This window comes from Argentina anserina, chromosome 4, assembly GCF_933775445.1.
Source record: "Argentina anserina chromosome 4, drPotAnse1.1, whole genome shotgun sequence".
Classification (NCBI taxonomy): Eukaryota; Viridiplantae; Streptophyta; class Magnoliopsida; order Rosales; family Rosaceae; genus Argentina; species Argentina anserina.
The window spans coordinates 7,912,451-7,935,448 of NC_065875.1; the positions used below are offsets into that span (position 1 = coordinate 7,912,451).

Here is a 22,998-nt window from a genome sequence, read left to right on the forward strand (position 1 = left end):
TAAAAACATGACAATATATAATATAGCAACTCATATATATGTATCATATTTACCATTTATACACATACACAACTCACTATATCATATACATGTCATAGTTCGATCTTTTAAATAAAACGTAAATATGAGTCACCACCAAGTGTAGACTCGTCATAGTGAGATTTACTCACCCTATTTTCCTGAGCGTTTTTTCCACAATGCCGAAAGTAAATCCTTCACTTGTTTTGTCGGTCACCTAGTTGTATAATAAAGTGGTTAAAATGTTACGAAAACCTTAGATGCCAAATCGATCAGTACCACTGTTTACTGTTCAGCAAATTACGGGTTTTACGTAATCATTGTTCATGTAAATAATGTTCACGTATTACTGTTCATTGTAATTACTGTTTACGTAAATACTAATCATCAATTTACTATTTAGAAATTATTTTTACAATTTACTGTACCAAATTACTTTTTACCAAATTACTGTTCACAATTTATTGTTCACGTACCGCCCATAGTGGATGCGCGTGGTGCTCAAGTGCCACCTCAAAACGCGCGCGTGGCTTGCCACCACCGCCCAAAACTCTTTCCTCTCCTCTCCTCTCTTTCTCCCTTCCACGGCCTAATGTCGTCTCCCTGCCACTTCAAAACCTCCCACGTGCCGCCACAGACGGCGACACACGCCACTCCACCACCTTCGTCCAAAACTCAACAAAACCACAAACATTCAACATGAAAGATGAAGAACATGAAGAGCAGATCACAACCGTACCTTCATTGCAACCCAGATCGCCGGAAAGCTTCGGTAATCGAAAGTTCACCTCCGATGTTAAAACCTCCGATTTGAGTTCTAATTTCGCGCTAAACCCAACCCAAAGGTCAATTTGCAAGGATTTATGGCTCAATTCACCGGCGGCGAAGATTGAATCGGCGGTGATATTTTTGCAAAAATCACCGCTTGTCGGCGAGGCTTCACGGCGGCGAGGGAGGGCGTGTCTCATCCGGGGGGGGGGGATTGGAGCGGTCGAGCTTGCGGTGGCCTTGGGACCGGCGGTGAGAGCCACAATGGCCGGAGGCGTGAGATCGGCAAAGGAGTTTTCTTTGAGAGAGAGAGAGAGAGAGAGAGAGAGAGAGAGAGAGAGAGAGAGAGAGAGAGAGAGAGAGAGAGAGAGAGAGAGAGAGAGAGAGAGAGTTTCTGTTTTTGAAAATTTGGGTTTCCCAAAAATCCCTTTTATACATTTTCCAAATTCGGAAATCTACTTCCGTCGACAATAACTTTCACATACGACGTCCGATTAAGGTGCGTGACATGTCCACGAACTCGTATTGACGAGTTCTGCAACTTTCGTGAAAGAAGTTTTTGGAGATCAGTGACAGAATAAAAGTCAACTCTCGAGTCAAAGAAAACGTAACGTTTTTCAATTTAAATTTCCGAAGTCGGTTTCGTTTCGTTTGACATTGAAGGGAAAAATGAAAAATGCGATTTATTCAATTTCCAAGTTAACTGGCTTACAAGAATCTATATAAAGCAAACCCGAAAAGTCGGGGTTTTTCAAAACTCATGACATGTGTCTTTTCTCAAGTCAAAGTTAGATCATAATTGAGGAATTGAACACATGGCATGACTTTAGAAAGGTGGTCGGCAAATTTATTTCCGTAAAATGAAATGCATGGAGCCCAAGACGAGAAATTTTATATGCTACTGTAGTACCATGTGGCAATGCATAGTAGTACTCATTTTGTTATATTTCGACACGTACATTTCTTACACCAAAATTATAATTTAATATATTTTTATTGTTTGGGAAATGACCTTTATAGATATTGATGAGTTTGCACTAGGATTTCAGGTTTAAAGTTTAGGGTTTAGGTAAAGAGTTTATGGTATAGGGTATAGGATGTATGATTTTAAGATTTAGAGTATAAAGTTTAGGATTTAAGATTTAGGATTCAGAGGCGAGGTTACTGTCAACGGCAACTATTTGCCGCCAATACCTCCATTTCAAGCTTTGTCTAGTACGTAAATTAGATGGATTTTGAATCTTTTTTACTCATCTATTGGTAATTGCTTTTATTTATTTTTTGGTTTTTCCCTCTCATAGGACATCGTCAATTTTGTCATATTAATTCACGTCCACATTTCCCCTAGGTCAATTACTGAAGTTGCTATACTTGCTTACTTATTGATTAATCAGTCTTTGCAATCAGCGTCAGACCCCAAAGAATAACCCAACAATGTCACATAAAAAAAACACAAAAAAAGAAGAAGGGTGATGATATTTATTGATCACTGCAGTCTTCGTCTTCGTCAGTATATTGGTATCTGGACTAGGATATTGAAGACTTAGCTAAGTCCTTCAGGGAACGTTCTCTCTTTGAAAATGGGTTACATTTCATTCGCGTTTACACCAACCAACTTCTATATGCCAAATTACCAAGTAGTCTAGGGGCTAGGCCATATTATTGATGGTGACTCGAGTATCTAAGTACTATATATATTGAGAGAAAAGAACAATGTACAAGAAGTATAGGCTGCTTCTCCATCTGTGGAATTTCTACGGCAAACAACAATCAGTACCTCCTGATAATGATCATGTTTTTCTTAGATCTTAGCGTAATCTTTGGTAACTCCTCAGTTGTGGATGAAGATGGAACCGGACCAAAATCAAAGAAACTGGTAAATGTGGGGGTAATTCTTGATCTGGATACCCCTGTTGGGAAGAAGGTTCAACACAGCATATCCATGGCCCTCATAGAATTTTATGTTAGAAATGCCAACTATCGAATGAAGCTGAATCTTACTGTGAAGCATTCTAGAAATGATGTTGTTTCTGCAGCATCAGCAGGTATCTTATGTTTAAAGTTGACGTACTTCTCCTCGTCTTGGTTGCCAACTTTTCCATGCAAGTTGTAAATGCTCGATCAAGGAATAGTACTTTTCTCCATGAAAGAAAAGTAATGTCAAGAGTGAATATAACTAATTTTATTTTTATTTTTATTTTTACCTTAAGTTGATAATATGTAGTCTGCAACTCTACATGACAGTTGTTTGAGTTTATCTAACCACTTTCATGTTCTGCAGCTTTAGAATTGCTAAATAATGAAGAGGTGCACGCCATTAATTATAGGTCCCCAAACATCAAACCAAGCTAAGTTTGTCATAAGTCTCGGAGAGAAAGCACAAATCCCCATCATCTCCTTTTCAGCCACAAGCCCTTCTTTGTCTCCAACTCTGAACCGTTCTTCATCAGGACAGCTCTGGATGACTCTTATCAGGTTAAAGCCATCACATCCATTGTTCAAGCATATGGATGGTACGAAGTTGTTCTAATAAGATGTTGGCATGATGAGTGAAGGGTCACTACAAAAAAAATTTGGTATACCCATGCTTCTATTTCGTGGGCATTGACCCCAATGCGCACAATTAATTATGGCTAACGCTTATGCCCACGTTACAGTGACGATTTTAGGGATTGCGGCCGTAGCCATTGTCATTATTATCACAGTTGTTTAGGCTTTCGTGGGAGTTCTCACATGGGCCCCACTATCTGACCTACCACCAGCAAACAATTAGAAGACCTCACATGATATCAAATTTCGTGACAATATCTATATTATTATCTATCACCCACAAATATTTCCAGTTTCGTGGCTTACAAAAACTAATTGAAAAAAAAATACTAATATCAGGAAGAGTATTACCCACTATACAACAGAAGAACTAACAAACTAAGTCAGTAATAACATGCACTCAATTACATGCGCAAATAACTAGACCAACTTCTCTGCTACCAATCAAAGTATGACTCTGCCTCCCCTGCATTTCTTCAAATAATTCATCTACCTCTGAGCTTACCAAAGAGCTGCATTTCTTCAAATTAGTAGAGGATCCGAGATTCCAGTTCCCCCACCTTACAAGTTTAAGTAAATTATAAGTCAAACATATATATTACCTCGATCAAACGCAAAGTAATATAATATCTTTCCTACAAATATGTTATGGCTTAAACAAAATGAACAATTTTATAACAGATAATGGTCAATTACAAACTTAGTGTCCTCAGTCGGATGACAATTATCAAATTCAGCCTATTGCAGTACAAATGTGAAATCACATGATATAGACGACAAAAGCTGAGAACTCTAGATCAACACACAAGAAATTCATACCCTAATATCTTTCATCGCATACAAGGTAATAAAGTAATTATAACTCTGTACAGATATAATTTATATCTGCACATTGCAAAATACTTTGTGAATTGATTTCAAGGTACGTAGCCATCAAAATCCACCATTGTGAATAAAAAGTTTCATATACTTAATCATGAATTTGATAAACAAATGTATAACTACATGCTTATTAATCAACCTGTTTTAGCTCCTATTTCTTAAAAGCAACAGTTTGTAGAGTTACCTTGCTACATCTGCAACCTTTATCTTACTATTAGTACATTAACATCTTCAACATTGGCCTGCACATACAACAATTTGCTTTATAATCAATTTCCAAGTTAAGGAATCTGAAGAGTAGTTTGACAAAGTTGTTTAACATAAGAAATATTCAGCTAATGACCACATAGCTTTCATTTATGTATGCTTGATACCAAAATCTGGTAATACACCAATTTTTTCAAAGGATATCAAGAATTTAATCTGCATGACAAAAATCCGCACATGATCCACAAAGTAAAGAATTAATTAATTCATATAGTTATATTTTAGTTCACATTGACAAGATTTTAATTACAATAGAACTACAACAGTGAAGTTTAACGTGCCAAGAACTAAGACTTACAATTGCTCAAAGACCCTTCATTGGCATATGCAGCCATTGAAGGGTACATAACACTTCTCTTTTCCCTGATTGTCATCTAAGAGACTAAGAAAAACAACAACAACACATTTAGAAAATAACATACAGTAATTTGTCAATTAAACTTACATACGAAGTCAGGAACGCATATTACCTCATATGCACTCATTAATGAGAAAATCTTCGAGTTCACGTACATTTGCAACATCTAAATCCTGCATTAGCTGATCATATGGCAGTACCTGGAAAAGCACATAATATATTAGAAAAAAATATCAACAAAGTCAATATGAGACACTTGAACATGCTAAACAAAGGAGGGGGTCTGAAAACCCATCCCCTTACCCAAAAATAAAAAACAGAGAGACTAAATTCAAAAGAGATCAAGACATGCATGATGTATAGGATAAGATGAAAAAAGACAACATACTTGAAAGAGGAAAAGAATAACTTATCAATATCCGGTTTATAGTGTGTCTGACAATTATTTCTCTCCCACAAGCCTACAAAAAAAAACTTAAAATATGAGCAACTATCAGATTTGGGTATCAGATAACTATGAGATTCAAAACCACTATTATTCAGGGGTAGGACCTAATAAGTTTCAGACGTCTGAAACCACCAAATTACTTTCATATCATCTAATTTCCAGCAATGGAAATTGCCTTTCAATTATATGTTTCTTTTACAGCAAAATAGTAAGCGTATGTAAACAAAGTAGAGAGGTACAGGCTTCCAGTAATCACATTGAGAACAACATACCAGTAACAGCTCTAATGTTAAAAATAGATAACGATGATTATCCGAGAAGAACATCGTTGAGAAGCTAAACCTGTAAGTAGGGCTGGACTTTTTGACACCGAAAAAACCGAAACCGGTCATAACCGAACCGCACCGAAACCGAAAAACCGGAACCGAACGGAATCACCGCGTCGGTGTTAGAAACCGAACCGAACCGAGAAGTTGGTGTCGGTTATCGGTTTCATGCTTTTCAGAAAACCGGTGGAAACCGAATCGAACCGAGAATTGAGATGTAAGGTTATAACTTGTATTTGATGAACATATGTAATCGATCAGGTGCTTATGTAAAGCATAGATTTGGTAATAAATATATACATGATCGGTTCGATTACTCGAGATCAATATTAACCCTGTAAGCATCGTTAGTAGTATAAAGCAAGAGGGTATCGTTCACAAACCGGGGATCCAACCAGGGTAAAGAATCACAAACATTTAACAACGAATTCATTCGAGTTTAAAAGAGTTTGATATATAGGATCGGGTTGAAAGATAAAAACAGAAAATAAAACCTAAACTAATATATACATGTGATCAACCAACCAACACATAAACAATCACCAAAACAATTCACATAGAGAAATCGAAACAAGTCCTATGTCTCCCTTTTAGAGTCATGCCGAGATTAGCTCATGAACAACTAAGGTTGGATCATGCAATTTAAGTTCCAAATCAGTAACCTATATGCATAGACACTTAACACATTCAATTCCTGCCACTCGGCTTCATTGAAATCTAACATGTTCATCTTACCATACAATCCCAAAGCCATGCATATCGAATTCATCAAGTATGTCACCTACTTAACCCCCAATCATGCAATTTCGAAAATCATATAGAAAAGAATAAACATGTTCATAGCATAAGTCTTTAATCCAACAACCTAAATTTCATGCTACAATCGCATACATAACACTTAGGAATCGAAATTGTTCATACATAGTACACGGCAGAAACCAAAACATAAATTCGAATCTTTATATAAATTGAATCAAGTAGCTATTTCATAGACAAAATTGAAACAAGATTACACTACACAAATCGCATACTCATCCAAGAACAAGAAAACCAAAAACCGAATTGAAACAAAGAGAGAATCATGGTTACACTTTATCAATCAATCGATTCTACAAGGTGTAGCCAATACTTCTAGGGGAATGGAACCTCTTCTCAATCGTGCTTGAAGGCTATAGATGAAGGTGAAAAATGGTGGAATCGGGTTTAGGATTTCTTGGAAGTGTGAGGGATTGATTCGGCAGAGCTATGGCTTGTGCTTGTGTGCAAGGTTGATGATCATTTTCTGTGGAATTGAGGTGCTATATATAGAGGAAGAAACCCAAGGGAGGATGGCCATAAAGTCCACAAAGTTGAAACCAAATTGGTTGAGGTTTCCTAGATTCAGCAGATCTGACCTTTGTCCCTTGTTGTGACCATAACTTTCTCTAGAAAATAGATATTGAGATGATTCCAACTGGCAATTTCAACTATACTTCCGTGGCTTTTCATTCATATATCATGCATTTTCTCAGTCATTTTGAGCTGTCCAGGGGAGCCCGTCCAATTTGGATGATCTGCACTGCCAGAATTCTGATTTCTATAAGGTTTCCATATCTTTGCATTAATTGCATATCTTATTCCTCCTTTAATGCTGATTTATTTTGCACAAATTTATTACTTTGAATTAGGGAGGCAGAAAAAGTCTTAATTGTTGCAGCCATGTTTGATTTTTCTTACCTCTCCTCATTAAATTTGTTGCATGCCTTCTTTGACTTTCTTGCCTCTTCTCATTTAATTTGCTGCATGCCTTCTTTGACATTCTTTGGTGCAGGGATTTATGGACATTCTGATACATATTTGTGCTCTATATGCAGGAGGAACAAAGTCCCAAGTTTCCCTCATAGCCCTTGGATCAAAAGCAAATCAATGGCTGAGATAATTCCGTCGAGCTCACTGGACCTCCGAGTAATGATTCGGTCATATCTCCCTGTAGGAATAATATATTGATTTGATTCCAAATCCTACAGAAACTAGACGCAAAATCCTTTTTATCCATATAAGGTACGTCTTCTAACGCAATCGGAGCTATCCAGGGGAGCCCGTCGAAGTTGGACTACAAATCTTGACAGCATTTTCATTCTTGCATGGATTGGGCTTTTAAGTGTAATTTCTTCTCTTTCCTTGTGGAACTAAGATTGCTTTCCTTCTCCAACATGGATTTGTATTTCCTAATAAGAATGAGTATATTAGAAACAAAGAAATACGCAAAGATGAATCCTACTCGAACAAGGAAACATATATCAACAAGGATTCTTAACAATTAGCACGATTTCATAAGCTCTACCTAGACACTTATTTATACAAAAGAAAGTAAAACCTACTAAATAAGAGGTAACAAAGAGTAAGAATAGAGCACAAACATATTAAGAACGTCACACTTGTACATTGCTGGAGGATGGTGTACTGGTCGACGTCGGACTCGTGGAAGACGATGGAGAAGTGGTCGGAGGTTTTGAGCTGGTCGGACTTGATCTCGCCTGACGTGGATCCATGAGTCGTGGGTGCTGAGGAAGAACCCGGCCCGAGAGAGGTCCGGATCTAGGCCGGTTGCTGGGACTGGGATAGGGAGATTTTGGAGACATTGAGCTCGAGGCGGCCTTTGTCGCTGCTGATGGATGAGCTAGGTTCAGATCTCGGCGGCGAAGAAGAGAGTGAGGAAGAAGATGAAAGAGGGACAACTTCATATTTCCTTCTCTTTTCGACCAAATAATAAATAAGTGGTGGTGTTGGTCACTCACGAATCTAGACAATTTGTGAGATATTTAAATTTTTTAAAGCAAATATCAACACAATATGTCAGGAGAATTACCCCACCAACACTTCAAAACTGATATTATATAAAAAAGTACCCACGTTTTTGAAGTAATTGTGACCATATAACACGATTAGGGTAGGGGCACTATATTCATAGTGTATAACAGTACTACATCCCACGATTAAGTTAGACTACGTGTGCAAGGGGTGCCTTTTGCTCCCTTTTTTGGTAGTGGGTATGCTTGGATCATAACTGATGGATTATCATCTGTATAGTGTTACATTCACTGGAGGGAAAGGCCATTGAATCAATTAGGGCTGGGACCGGTACGGGACGGTTCGGGATTCAGCTCATACCGATACCATACCGATTTTATATTTCGGTATCGGTATCGGTTCGGTACCGCTATTTTCAACCTCGATACCGAACTGAACCGAAACCATTCGGTTTCGGTACCGTTCGGTATTTTTTCGGTACTAAACTAGCATATTCCAGTGTGCACCTTGCTGACCTACTTATACATGATTAACTACACTAACTATGATCCATCATAAAGAAAATTCACAGAAAAGATACATGTAATCTTCTTATGTCCATCAGTCCATCACCATTACAAATTCAAACAACATTTAGTTTAAAATAACATCACAAGTTCAACAATTCACAAAGCTAAGGAATAATGAATGACCAATGAAAGTTGTCTCCATTAATTTGATGATGAATCATTGGACTGATCATAGCCAACTTCTTCACCATCACTGCCTTCATCACCTTCACTTCCTTCTTCAACTGCATCACCATCAATTTCAATTGTTCCCTTTGGTTTTGGTGGAGGACAATTGCTTGAAGATGCTGTGGTAGCATGCTCTACATTCAAAAGTAGAAAACACAAGTTTGTTAGAAACCTACAAAGTTAAAATTTAAGAAATTAAATAATAAACAAAAAATAGAAGTTAAAATCTCATAATCTTTACCTTTCTCACAACTCTCAATGAACTCAAACTCTTTATGGCATGGTTCCTCATCTTCATAGCTTATTTCATTACCCCTTAACCAACTTTGTAAGCAAATCAATGCTTCAACACTTTTAGGAGTCAATGAACTCCTAAATGAATCAACTACTCTACCTCCAGTGCTAAAAGTCGACTCGGATGCAGCAGTTGAAACTTGGACAGCCAGTATATCCTTGGCGATTGTTGCAAGTACAGGGTACTTGTTACCATTCATCCTCCACCAAAGCAAAATTGGGAACTTGGCAGGTTCTTTCTCATTTATGGCTTCAAGGGGGTCCAATAAGTACCTATCAACCTCATGTGCTATAACAGATGCCTGATCTTTTTGTGAAACAACCTTTCTCCAATCACTAATGTAGGAATTATATCCTCTACTACTAGTGCTAGTAATGGTGCTTTCGGCTAAGCTTTCAAACTCTTGCACAACCTTCTTTTGTGCAGGGACATCCTTTGGTGCATATTCATCATACAATGACAATAAAACTCCACGTAACTCCGTCGTTTTACGCTCCACCTCTTTTTGCCCCAACTCTACACAATTGAACAAGTGAGTTATGTGTTGTAGCTTAAATCGAGGATCAAGGATCAGCCCCATAAACACTAATGGATTCAAGTCTTTATAGCTCCCGTAATACTTGAGGAACTTCTCTTGCATATTCTTGGCCATTTCCATCAAAACTTTCTCGGATGCCGAGTTTGTTTGCAATTCATCAAGCACAAAGAGCTTTTCAATCTCTTTTTCCATGGACAAAACATCATGAAATGTAGTGTGGATGGTTGGTTTGTTACTTGCACTAACTCTTAGGGTAACTTCATAAAATACCCTAAGAAATTGTACAAACACTTCAGCCTTATCCCAATCTTCATGACTAGATGGCCCCACTTTCCCCCTCCTACCTATAGTTGAAATCAGATTACCATCCTCATCAAACTCCTCATCAGGCTCCTTGAAATAGGCTGCAAAACCAGCATCTTCCACTTCCATTCTTGCAAAGGCTGCTTTGAACTTATAAGCAGATTCCAACATAAGAAATGTTGAATTCCACCTTGTGGGAATGTCCATAACGCACAAGCCTTTACAAGGGATCTCTTCCTTTGCTACAGCAGCCTTAAAACTATCTAACCTTGCTGCTGAAGAACGCACGTACTTCACTGCATTTCTAATGGCCAACACTGCTTTATTCAGCCTTTTCAATCCACTTCCAACAATCAAATTAGTGATATGTGCTGTGCACCTAACATGCATGTACTTACCACCTAAAACTGCTTCTGATTTTTCTCTTCTGTTCAGTTTGGACCTAACATACTCAATAGCACACTTATTTGTTGTTGCATTGTCGACAGTGATGGTCAAAACCTTGCTAATCCCCCATTGTAGCAAACAAGACTCAATTAAAAGACCAATTGAATTCCCACTATGAGAAGATATAGGGCATAAATTGATTACTCTCTTATGCATTTCCCACTTATCATCAATAAAGTGGGCTGTTAACACCATATAGTTAACATTTTGAACACTTGTCCAAGTGTCCGTAGTTAGGCATACCCTATGACGGCTGATATTATGCTTCAACTTCCTCTTCGTCTTATCATACAAAGCCAAAAACTTAGTCACTAAAGTTCTTATACAAGGGACTGTCCACTGAGGTATTGCAACAAAACAAAAATGCCTAAACCCTTGCTTTTCAACAAAGCTAAAAGGAAGCTCATCAACTACTACCATTTCAACACAAGCCTGCATTACTTCATCTTCATTAAATGCCACCATTTTCATTGTATTACCCTTGCTTTTATCTCCAACAATTACTTTCTGATTTCTTTGCACACTTCTCCTACCCGGATAAAACTTACAGGTTTTATTGATATGCCTATGCATCCCAGAATTTCCATTTGATGTTGAATCACATGCATAATCTCCTAGTTTACCCTTAGGACAGTAAATACACTTAGCCCTCCATTTTTCTATGACCCTATCTTCTCCTCCCTTCACCTTAACAATCTTAGTAACTTTATACTCTTTAAAATGCTTCCAAATTGGGCTACGTTTTCTAGCAGCCCGAGCAATAAGTTCATCATATTCTACTACATTAGTTTCAAGGACTGAGGGAGATGTACCTTGGGAAGAACCCAACAACAGACTACTAATTGTAGCCTTTGGTGTTGTATATGAGACTCCATCATCTTCAACTCTCTTCTTACCCTTTTTATCTGAAAAACAAATAGAAAGCAGGGAATAAAGGTCATAAATTAATTACATCAGTGTATAGAGTTTAATCTCAATAATGCAAGAAGAATAGATAATGTGTCATGCTCTTTAATGAAGAGAGTAACACCATCTTCTACCTTGAGCAGTAGTATCAATTAAACAACAAAACAGAATAACATATAGCTCCGGCAAATATATAGCTCCAATAGATACACAGTTGATATAGCTCTAATAGTTTACCAAAATCAAACAAAAAAACATATATAGCTCTAATTGATACACTCAATGTGACTCACTGCTGAACAATACACAATTAATACAATTCCAAAGCATAAGAAATCAAAAGTTTGGTTGAAGTAGGAGACAAAATCCACTACAAGCTCTTCCAACAAGCCACGGATCAAATAAACAGAGTATGAAACGCAGTATGAAACACTTACTTTCAGTTTTCCCATTGAAGAACTTGGGTGGAGAGACTCTGAGAGACGAATCGGTGAAGGGAGAAGTGATGGAGGGAGCTACCACTTATAGGATGCGTTGATTGATGGAGGCGAATTGGTGATGGAAGCAAATCGGTGATGGAAGCAAATCGGTGATGGAAGCGAATCGGTGAAGGGATAAGTAATGGAGGGAGCTACCACTTGTAGGATGCGTCGATTGATGGAGCCATGGAGGTGAATCAGTGATGGAAGCGAATTGGTGATGGAGGGAGAAATCGGAGAATAGTCAGAAGACTCAGAACTCAGTTGGAGGCGAGAGAGAATGTCTCTGTAAAGTGTAAATCCTAAAACCCGAAAAAAAACATACGGATAAAAATCATTTTTAGACTTCCGGTTCGGGTCGGTACCATTCAGTATCGGATCATATGAAACCGACCCATCCCGATTATAGCCTTTCGGTATCGGTATCGGTTCGGTATCAGGTATGTGTACCGATTCATCCCGTCCCGTCAGTATTCGGTACGGGACGAACGGTTTCGGTACCAACTCCCAGCCCTAGAATCAATGGAAGGTGTTTTAGGCGTAACGCCCTATGTACCAATGTCAACAAGTCTTGATGCTTTTAAGATGAGATGGAAACGAAGAACTACAAGGCAGACTCATTCTAAGATAAGCATCTTTTACTTATGCGCTTATGATACTGTTTGGGCATTAGCTAAGGCTGTGGAACTTCTTGAGTTGCATGCAAATTATTCCAGAGTAGCTTTATAGAAAAACAATAAAGAGAAAAGCACAACTGGAATACTGAGCCAAATTACTGTCTAAAATCAGGTCCACCAAGGCTTCTCCAAACTTTCCTATATACCCAATTTGAAGGCTTAAGTGGGAAATTTAGATTGCTTGATCAACAGTTTCAACCTTCATCCTTTAAAATATTCAATGTGATAAATAAGAGGGAGAGAGTGATTGGATATTGGACCCCCAACAAGGAAGAATTTGATGATTTAGTTCAGTCCGGTACCCTAACAAATCGCTCTAGTTCTATAAATGATCATCGTTTTCTTATCATTGGAAAACCTGCATGGCCTGGAAACACCAGTGCTCCACCAAAGGGTTGGGCTAATTGTATATAATTATGGTAAAATTGTTTTCTATATATGGTTTAGTATGCATTAACCAACATTTAATTCAAATTTAATATATATTGGCCCTTTCAAAAATTTTGGTCCCTCCGGATACTAGCTTCAAGATCCGCTACTAAGAGGGTTCTCATATGATGTCTTCCTTGCAGCCTTAGAAAGAATGTCATTTACACTTCCACACAAGTTTATTCAATTCACCAATGGTTCATCCAGAGAGGGTGCAACTGGTGCATGACCTTATGACGATCTTCTTTACCAGATTAAGTTGAATGTAAGTGACAAATTATATTTCTCTTCCAATAGTTTACTTTATGTTTTTCTCGTTCCATATTTTACACTACAAACTCTCTACATGTGGCCATGAAAATGCAGAAATTTGATGATGTAGTGGGGGATGTAACAATTATTGCCTATGACATCTTATGTAGATTTTACACTACCTTATTATGAATCAGGTGTACGGATGGTGGTGAGAGTTAAAGATGACAAGATAAAGAATATACGGATTTTCCTAAAACCTCTTAGTTGGGATCTTTGGTTAGCAACTGGGAGTGCCTTCATTTTTGCAGTTGTACGTTGTTGTATTGTTCTCGGAACATAATCAAAACAGAGTTCAGAGGTTCACGACAGCAACAAGTTGACACAACACTTTGGTTTTCTTTTTCGACTCTTGTTTTTGCGCACGGTAAGTATTTTGTAGATACCGGCAGATGTTATTGTTGCAAGTTTTTTTATCACATTATTGATAGTGTCTATTGTATGAAGTTCCATGCTGCTGAATTTTTGCCCTTCTAATCTCAAACATCAACACAAAATTACAGAAAGGACTAAATACTATTATTTTCTTTTTCTGATTGAGTTTGATCTGTATGCTTATTTTTTCATCACATGTCTTAGAGGAGTCAGCGGTGAGCAATTGGACAAGATTTGTGCTGATCATATGGATTTTTGTGGTACTCATCCTAACACAAAGTTACACCGTGAGCTTAGCGTCACTGCTGACTGTAGAAAGGTTGCAGCCTGCTGTGGTTGACGTAAATGAACTCAGACTTAATGGTGGTTACGTTGGATACCAAAAAGATTCCTTTGTACGAGAGCTTTTAATAAGAGAGTTGAAGTTTGAGGAGAACAGGCTAAAGAATTATAGGGCACCTGAAGATTATCATAAAGCATTGTCCAAAGGAAGCAAAAAATGGGGGTGTTGATGCTATCTTTGACGAAATGCCCTACTTGAATATCTTCCTCGCCAAGTATTGTGTTGGATACACTGTTGTTGGACCAACCTATAAAACTGATGGATTTGACTTTGTAAGTCCTTCAATTTAGGCTTCATCATTTAACCGGCGGATCCGAAGAACCCGCGGACGCCCGTAACACAAAGTTACACCGCGAGGTTAGCGTCACTGCTGACTGTAGAAAGGTTGCAGCCTGCTGTGGTTGACGTAAATGAACTCAGACTTAATGGTGGTTACGTTGGATACCAAAAAGATTCCTTTGTACGAGAGCTTTTAATAAGAGAGTTGAAGTTTGAGGAGAACAGGCTAAAGAATTATAGGGCACCTGAAGATTATCATAAAGCATTGTCCAAAGGAAGCAAAAAATGGGGGTGTTGATGCTATCTTTGACGAAATCCCCTACTTGAATATCTTCCTCGCCAAGTATTGTGTTGGATACACTGTTGTTGGACCAACCTATAAAACTGATGGATTTGGCTTTGTAAGTCCTTCAATTTAGGCTTCATCATTTAACCGGCGGATCCGAAAAACCCGCGGAGGCCCGTAAGCCAGATGAGCTTTTGTTAGGCCCGGTCTGCGAGAAAGCTCGCTTCTTAGGTAGAGGGCCGGACTTAGTTTAGAGTTGTAAAACCCGAGCAGCCCGTGGGCCCGGTCCGCCAAAAACTCGCAAAGCCCGACCCGTAAAAACTCGTTAAAAATAAAATATTATACATTCATATAATATATTATACATATCAATAATATGTCTTTTTGTAATAATTATACATAATATATTATATATTGTAATAATACTATATTTAAAATTTTATATTTCATTATATTATAACTTTATACTACATTTAAAATAAAATTGTAGCATTATGAAACAACTATATGAAGTATATGAAGTAAACTTCTCGGGATTAATCGACACCAGCTGATATAATCGGTACTAATATTTAGGGATCCTGTTAAAACTTCATATAATTCGGACCTCGTTTGACCTTCAGAATTTCCGGTTTACCGAAAACACCATTAATATGCCCTAAGGGAGGACCTATTACCAGGATGCGAACGTCGAAAGCCGTTAGCATATATGAAATCATTTAATTTTTGTCACCGATTGTGTGCGGTCACACCGAAGAAACTCATTTTGAAGTGACTATATGAAGGAAACTTCTCGGGATTAATCGACACCAGCTGATGTGATCGGTACTTACATTTAGTGACCTTGTAAAAATTTCATCCAATTCGGACCTCGTTTGACCGTTGAAATTTCCGGTAAACCGAAAACACCACTAATATGTGATAAGGGAGGACCTATTACAAAGATGCGAACGCCGAAAGCCGTTTGCATATCTGAAATCACCTAATTTTTGTTAGCTATCGTGCGCGGTCGCACTGAGAAAACTCATTTGGAAAAGCCTCGGTCAATGGAGTTTCAATATGTCAAAACGCCTATTTTTGGTTAACCGTAGGTACGAACTGTCAAACCATGTCCAAAACGGATAAATATTTTACGGCGTCTCTAAATATATATACTGATCACATATGCTAGTGTCGTTCGACCATATTTCGAACTGGAGTTGTCGATCGCCTAAGTGTCCACTAATGTATCATAACCTTTATATTATGTTTATAATAAAACTATCACATTATGAAGCGACTATATGAAGGAAACATTTCGGGATCAATCGACACCATCTGATGTGATTAATATGTCAAAATGCCTCTTTTTTTGTTAACCGTAGGTACAAACGGTCCAACCATGTCCAAAACTGATGAAATTTTTACGGGTTCCCTAAATATATATACCGATCACATGTACTGGTGTCAAAATACCATATGTTAAACTGGAGTTATCAATCGCCGAAGTGTCAACTAATGTATCATAACATTTATATTAGGTTTTACAATAAAACCATCACATTATGAAGCGACTATATGAAGGAAACTTCTTGTAATTAATCGACATCATCTAATGTGATTGGTATATATAATTAGTGACCATTTTCAAATTTCATCCAATTCGGATCTCGTTTGACCGTCAGAATTTCCAGTAAACCAAAAACATCAATAATATGCCATAAGGGATGACCCACTACCAAGATGCGAATGTCGAAAGATGTTTACATATTTGAAATCATCTCATTTTTGCCACCAATTGTGCGTGATCGCAACAAAGGAACTCATTTTTGCAAAGCCCCGGTTAATGAGGTTTTATTATATCAAAACGCCTCTTTTTTTGTTAACCGTATGTACGGACGGTCAAACCATGTTCAAAATGGACAAGATTTTTATATCGATCACATCTATCGGTGTCAATCGACAATATTTCGAAAGTAGAATTTATTTATAACTTTTTTTAGAATGTTTTATAATAATTATTTTATTGTTCGAAATCCTTAAATAAGAGTATTATGTGTTTTATTTCTAATACAACCCCACATGGCCCGGCCCGCAAAATCCCGCAAGGCCCGCTTTAGGTGGGCGGACTTGGATTTTCATATTTGTGAAAATACTCGGCCAACCCCGTCACTTATTTCATATTTGTGAAAATAACGGCTCAACTTCAATCTCTGTTAAATTTATTTGAACTAATTGAAGAAGAGCCTATTCCATACACAGCCCGCGAATATACACGGGTCTGTTTGAGAGCCATGCGCTAAGAATGAAACTTTGTCTATTGTTGAGTTTAGTGAGATGATGAAAAGCACAATATTTAAATAATCAAAAGGGGACCATGTGAACTATTTTTGAAACCACACATTTCCCCTTCTCTAAATAGAAAACCAAAAAAACCCTTCTCTTACCTCACTCCTTCTACCGCCGCACACCCCCTCTTTGATATTATATCTCAGATAAAGGAAAAATGTATCGGAAATCCACAATTGGCCAAACATTCCTCTCTCTCCTACTTATCTCCTACTACATCTTCATCGGCACCGTACATCTGTTGCACCCAATCGCTATGCTCCACTGGTTCGCCACTCAAGGTGTCCATGTACAATCTGCCGCAACGATCCAAGGACAAGATGCATAGCCAGAATACCATGGAGACTGCGCCGGTAATGGCAAGGGAGTGACCACCGTGGCCGAGGCCGGAACATCGGGCTGAAGAAACAGCAGAGTGTGGACTAAAAATGGTGAAGGGGAACCCGAGAAAACTCAAACGATTGGCTCAATGCATTGTCATTACAACAACCATGAATCTGGGTCGTGTTCCATGTCGACAACGATGGTGATGCTGATGGTGAGTTGCAACGGCGGGTGGAAAAAATGGTGATGTGAGTCGGTCGATGACGAACATCGGCGAGGGTCACAAAAAAATGAAAGATTTCGCCAAGGAGGCTATCTTTTTTTTTTTGGTGAATGAATTTAATTTGGGCTCACAGTTTGGGTATTGTTTTGGAATTTATTTAGTTTTAATCCTTAAGGTTGAAAATTTAAAAATCGGCCACGTGTCACTTTTCTATCTGCACAATCTTTTTTGAATTGACTTCAATTGCTTTTTAGCATAGAAAATCCTCATAAGTAGCTCCGGAGTCCAATAAAATCTCTGAAAATTTTACATCCTCACATTGATGCCATCTATCCAGCTCTGTAAATATTTTTAAATATTTATGTTCGAGTGACACGGCTACCCTTAGGGGTGAAAAATGCTACATAATGTAAACTAAATAGATCGAGTTCCAAACGTAACAAAGAAATATGTTAATTTTTTACACTAGTCATCATATACTAGACTAATGACATCGTACGGTTGAAATTGCTAAATTCTTTTTCATTTGTGTAGGTAGTTTGAAAACGTACAAACTTACTTAAAACCTATGAAACAAGTTATACTGCTGTAATAGACATGTTGGGATATATATTGTTAAATTTGAAAAAATAAAATTTAATCATTAGATGAGATCATAGAAGTGATATTTAGAATTGGTTCAAATTTTACTTATTTACGTCCCTATATGGGTCTTAATCCAAAGCTAAAACATGTGCACCATCATAAGTCCATAACAGCAGCTACATCCGCCGAATACCAAAATCTCAAAAAACCTTTATCGTCAAACATATCACATTATTTGGATACCGTGGTAATGTTTATGAAATATTTCGAACACACGAACCATGTTTAGCAAATTTCAGAAGTTTTGAAACCCACATAAAATTAAAATCTGCCACGTGGCACATTCCTATCCGCACAAATCTTTTTTTGGTGTGACTTCAATTGTTTTTTAGCATAGAAAAATCCTCATAAATGGCTCCAGAGGCCAAAACAATCTCTGAAAAATAATACATCCTCACATTGATGCCATCTATCCAGCTCTGTAAAATTTTTAAATATTTATGTTCAAGTGACACGGCTACCCTTAATGGTGAAGAATGCTACATAATGTAAACTAAAAGGATCGAGTTTCAAACGTAATAAAAAATATGTGAAATTTTTACACTATCCATCATACACTATACTGACGACATCATATGGTTGAAATCGCTAAATTCGTTTTTAATTTGTGTGGTTAGTTTGAAAACGTACACACTTACTTCAAACCGATAAAACAAGTTATACTGCTTTAGTAGGCATGTTGAGATTTATTATGTTAAATTTGAAAAAAAATATTTTAAGTGATTTAACCGTTAGATGAGATAACAATAGTGAGATTGGTTCAAATTTTACTTATTTACATCACTGTCTGGGTCTTAATTAAGAGGTAAAACACGTGCACCATCATAAGTCCATAACAGCAGCTACATCCGTCGAATACCAAAATCTCTAAAAACCTTTATGGTCAAATAGATCGCATTATTTGGATACCTTGGTAATTTTTATAGAATTTTTCAAACACAAACCATTTTAAGCAAATTTTAGAAGATTTGAAACCCACATAAAATTAAAATCTGCCACGTGGCACTTTCCTATCCGCACAAATCTTTTCTGAAGTGACTTCAATTGTTTTTTAGCATAGAAAATGGCTCCGGAGTCCAAAAACATCTCTGAAAATTAGTACGTCCTCACATTGATGTCATCTATCCAGCTCTGTAAAATATTTTAAATATTTATGTCCAAGTGAAATGACTACCCTTAGGGGTAAAGAATGCTACATAATGTAAATTAAGTGATCGAGTTCCAAACGTAAACAAAAATATGTGAAATTTGTACACTATCCATTATACACTATACTGACGACATCGTACGGTTGAAACTGGTATATTCTTTTTCATTTGTGTGGTTAGTTTGAAAACATACACACTTACTTAAACCTATGAAACAAGTTATACCACTTTAGTTGGTATGTTGGGATTTATGTTGTTAAAATTGGAAATAAAATAAAATTTAACTGTTAGATGAGATCACAGTAGTGAGATATTTGGTTCAAATTTTACTTATTTATGTCACTGTCTGGGTCTTAATCAAGAGGTAAAGACATGTGCACCATCATAAGTCCATAACAGCAGCTACATCCGTCGAATACCAAAATCTCAAAGAACCTTTATGGTCAAATAGATCGCGTTATTCGGATGCCTTGGTAATTTTTATGGAATGTTTCGAACGCACAAACCATTTTTAGCAAATTTTAGAAGTTTTGAAACCCACATAAAATTAAAATCTGTCACGTGGCACTTTCCTATCAGCACAAATCTTTTTTGAAGTGACTTCCACTACCTGAAAATAGTACTTAGATGATAACAACAAACTTTGTTCGTCACCTAAGAAATTATAAGACGACGAAAACAAAATCGTCAGTTTAGTGAATAAATTCGTCATCTAGGTGAAACTTAGATGACAAAATCCAGTTTTGTCGTCTTAACTGTACATTTTAAATGACGAAAATATGATTTCGTCATCTAAGATGGTGACCTAGTCCACAAACAACTATATTGTCGTCTTAGCACAGAACTTAGATGACGTATTTTGATTTTGTCGTCTAAGAAATTGTAAGGTGACGAACACATCGATTTAGATGATGAAATTTTGCGTCGTCTAAGTAAAAATTTGACTTTATAATCTGGATCTATTTCCAGATCGATAGAAACAGAGAAAAAAAAATAAAAAAACTGCTGCTATGAACAATTGTTGCCCGGAAGGATTCATAGCAGAGTCATACAATATTTCTCCACCTTTGTACAAACTCAAGGCTCTCATTCTATGCTGGTAAGCTTCTCTAGAATCAATAGTTTCGAATTTGGTTTATTTTGGGTTCTGGGATTCAAAATCTGGGGCATTTGAGATTCGCGATTTAGATTGGAATGTTCATTTTTGTAGACCGATGCTAGCTGCTAAGATTTGGACTAGGGTTTACCATTTGGGGCTTTTGGGTTAGGGATTCGGGATTTTTTAACTTGATATTGTGGTTTACGATTTGGGGGTTCTTCTTATTGGGTTATAAACTTGTTATGTAAAATTTAGCCTGAATGTTATGCTTATTGATTTTTCTAGCACTCTTATGTTTTGCTAAATGATTTATTTTCCTCATTTTGTTTTGATTTCTCTTGGAATTTTTTTGCGGTGACTTGGGTTTTGAGTATGTATTGGCAGAAGCCGAGGAGATTAAGATGACGGCTGATTGGGAAGTTGAGGTGGACTAGTTTGTTGCAAAAACTAGAGCAAATCAAATGAAGAATGGAAGGGGAAGACAGTTGTGTATTCAGATTTGAATCACATTGTTGTGAGAATCTCGCCCAAGTAATTATATTCTCACATTGACAGTGTCTTCTTAACGTAAGTTTTGTTTTGTTTTTTCCAGTCTCCAAGTATGTATCTTTTTTTCGGTGTTGTTGTTGAAGTGATGATCTTTGTTTCAAGCATAAGTACCTGTATTGGGAAATTGAAGTTTTAGTGAAGTACAATTAAGTATGTGTGTAAGGTTTTGGCTTAGTCTATCACTAGCTGAATATGATGGGGTGATCTTTAGTTAACATGTTTCAGAGGAGGAGCTGGAGATTGCAGTTCGTGTGTAGCTTGATTTTGGAACTTGGTCCTAGCTTTATAAATCAGGAGATTGCAGTTCGTGCGCATCTGAGTCGCTCTTTTGTTAATAGTAAGGATAGAGAGACACTAATTAAGTGTCAGAAGATGTCGTCTTATATTCCAAAGTTTGAATGTCTTCTTGGAAAGCAGATTGTTAAACTTGAGGTCAGTAATGAATGTAAATTTGCCCTCATCATTTTATCTATATTTGTTTTCCTCTTTTCCTTAAGAAGTATATTGTATTTTTGGCTTTGATAATTCATTGTGCTGTGATTAACATGATATACTTCTTTCATCTAACTTCCTGTTGGTACCTCTTTATATGGCACTGGGGAGGTTAGTGGGCAACTTGAGCGGACAAGAAAAAGAGTAAGTCACTACCAATGCATATATGTTGGGTAGATTACTGAATTTGATGCTGGCATGATACCAGTGGTTCAAGTTATTTAGACTGTTGATGAAACCTCTTATTTTGTGTCAGGAAATTTAGTAGTTCTGTTTGTTTTAGGTTTTTACTTGGAACACGGATGCGTGGGGATATGGTTCTGGAACTACGTCATTGTACCAGTCGCATCCATGGGTGCTAGCTGTTCTACCTTCCGGAGAGGCATTAGGAGTTCTTGCAGATACCACAAAGCGCTGTGAGGTGCTATGATTTAGTCGTCTTTGGAAATTAACTTTAAAATATCATTATTGATTTTGCAACCTACATCTTGGAGTATATTATTTTCTCACTGGCAGATTGATTTAAGAAGAGAATCAATGATACATTTCATTGCTCCATCCTCTTATCCGATCATTACTTTTGGGCCATTTGCTTCACCAAGTGCTGTTTTAATAGCTCTATCACATGTAATTGGTAATTTCTCAAACCTTTTAACTTGAACTTGTGTTTCTATGACAATTATGTATTCTCCATTGTTAAGTTTTGGTTCTGAACTATGTGCATTATGATTTCAATAATCCACAATTTGGAAATTCACAAGCAACAAAATACTCAAAAGAGCGAAGGAGGAATCCTGGAAGGCAAGAGAGGAATTTGTACAAGCCAATGAGAAGCTCAAGTGGGTGATGAACTTCATGTTGGAGACATTTGGATGTGAGCCACCATCGTTCCCACCCAGCCTCCCCCAAATGAGTATGAAGATGGTGAGAATGGTTCCCTTAGCCTTGGTAGTAGAATTTCTTAATTGCATGAATTGTGTATATGATTATCTTGAGAATGACCATCTAAACTCAATGATCTACACAAACTTGCTTGTTAGATAACTAATTGTACTCAAGGGACCATTTATATATTATCTTTCTTGAAATTGATCTTTCACATCAATATTTGATTGATCAGATTCAAATTATAATCCATTTAATACAAATTTTGTATAATTATTAAATAAATAAATAACAATAGTAAGGTGACGAAATGTAAAATTTGGTATTTATTTTTAGGTCCACATTTAACTCTTTTCTCGTTGGCTTATATTTCGCCGTCTTACACCTAAACTAACGACAAATTTCGTCACTATAGATCATCAAAATTCGTTGGCTAACAAATATGGTGATGACAACAAGTCGCCATTTAAGTATTACAATTCATCATCTTAG

General features: G+C 37.1%; 2 protein-coding genes across 2 annotated transcripts; one reads left to right on the plus strand and one right to left on the minus strand.

The window, feature by feature from the left end:
* Window positions 1–9,117: 9,117 nt before the first annotated feature.
* Window positions 9,118–12,085, minus strand: LOC126792120 (zinc finger BED domain-containing protein RICESLEEPER 2-like). The gene is made up of 4 exons (XM_050518607.1): window positions 11,951–12,085; window positions 11,768–11,858; window positions 9,386–11,632; window positions 9,118–9,278 (listed from the first exon to the last, which is right to left on the minus strand). Exons 1-4 carry the CDS (start codon window positions 12,083–12,085, stop codon window positions 9,118–9,120), a joined length of 2,634 nt encoding a protein of 877 aa, XP_050374564.1.
* A 9,359-nt stretch (window positions 12,086–21,444) lies between these two features.
* On the plus strand, window positions 21,445–22,468 carry LOC126792121 (uncharacterized). Its single transcript, XM_050518608.1, has 5 exons — window positions 21,445–21,561; window positions 21,697–21,765; window positions 21,905–22,042; window positions 22,138–22,255; window positions 22,323–22,468. Exons 1-5 carry the CDS (start codon window positions 21,502–21,504, stop codon window positions 22,466–22,468), a joined length of 531 nt encoding a protein of 176 aa, XP_050374565.1. The 5' UTR covers window positions 21,445–21,501.
* The last annotated feature ends 530 nt before the right edge of the window (window positions 22,469–22,998 follow it).

Excerpts from the sequence above, each read along its gene's own strand:
- LOC126792120 (XM_050518607.1), bottom strand. The coding sequence starts at position 12,085 with ATGGGAAAACTGAAAGTAAGTGTTTCATACTGCGTTTCATACTCTGTT. Across the intron at positions 11,633-11,767 it reads AATTGATACTACTGCTCAAG|ATAAAAAGGGTAAGAAGAGA; the intron begins GTAGAAGATGGT and ends TTTGTTTTTCAG. Across the intron at positions 9,279-9,385 it reads CATTGAGAGTTGTGAGAAAG|AGCATGCTACCACAGCATCT; the intron begins GTAAAGATTATG and ends TTTTGAATGTAG.
- LOC126792121 (XM_050518608.1), top strand. The coding sequence starts at position 21,502 with ATGTCGTCTTATATTCCAAAGTTTGAATGTCTTCTTGGAAAGCAGATT. Across the intron at positions 21,562-21,696 it reads AGCAGATTGTTAAACTTGAG|CTTCCTGTTGGTACCTCTTT; the intron begins GTCAGTAATGAA and ends TCTTTCATCTAA. Across the intron at positions 22,256-22,322 it reads AGCTCTATCACATGTAATTG|TTTTGGTTCTGAACTATGTG; the intron begins GTAATTTCTCAA and ends TCCATTGTTAAG.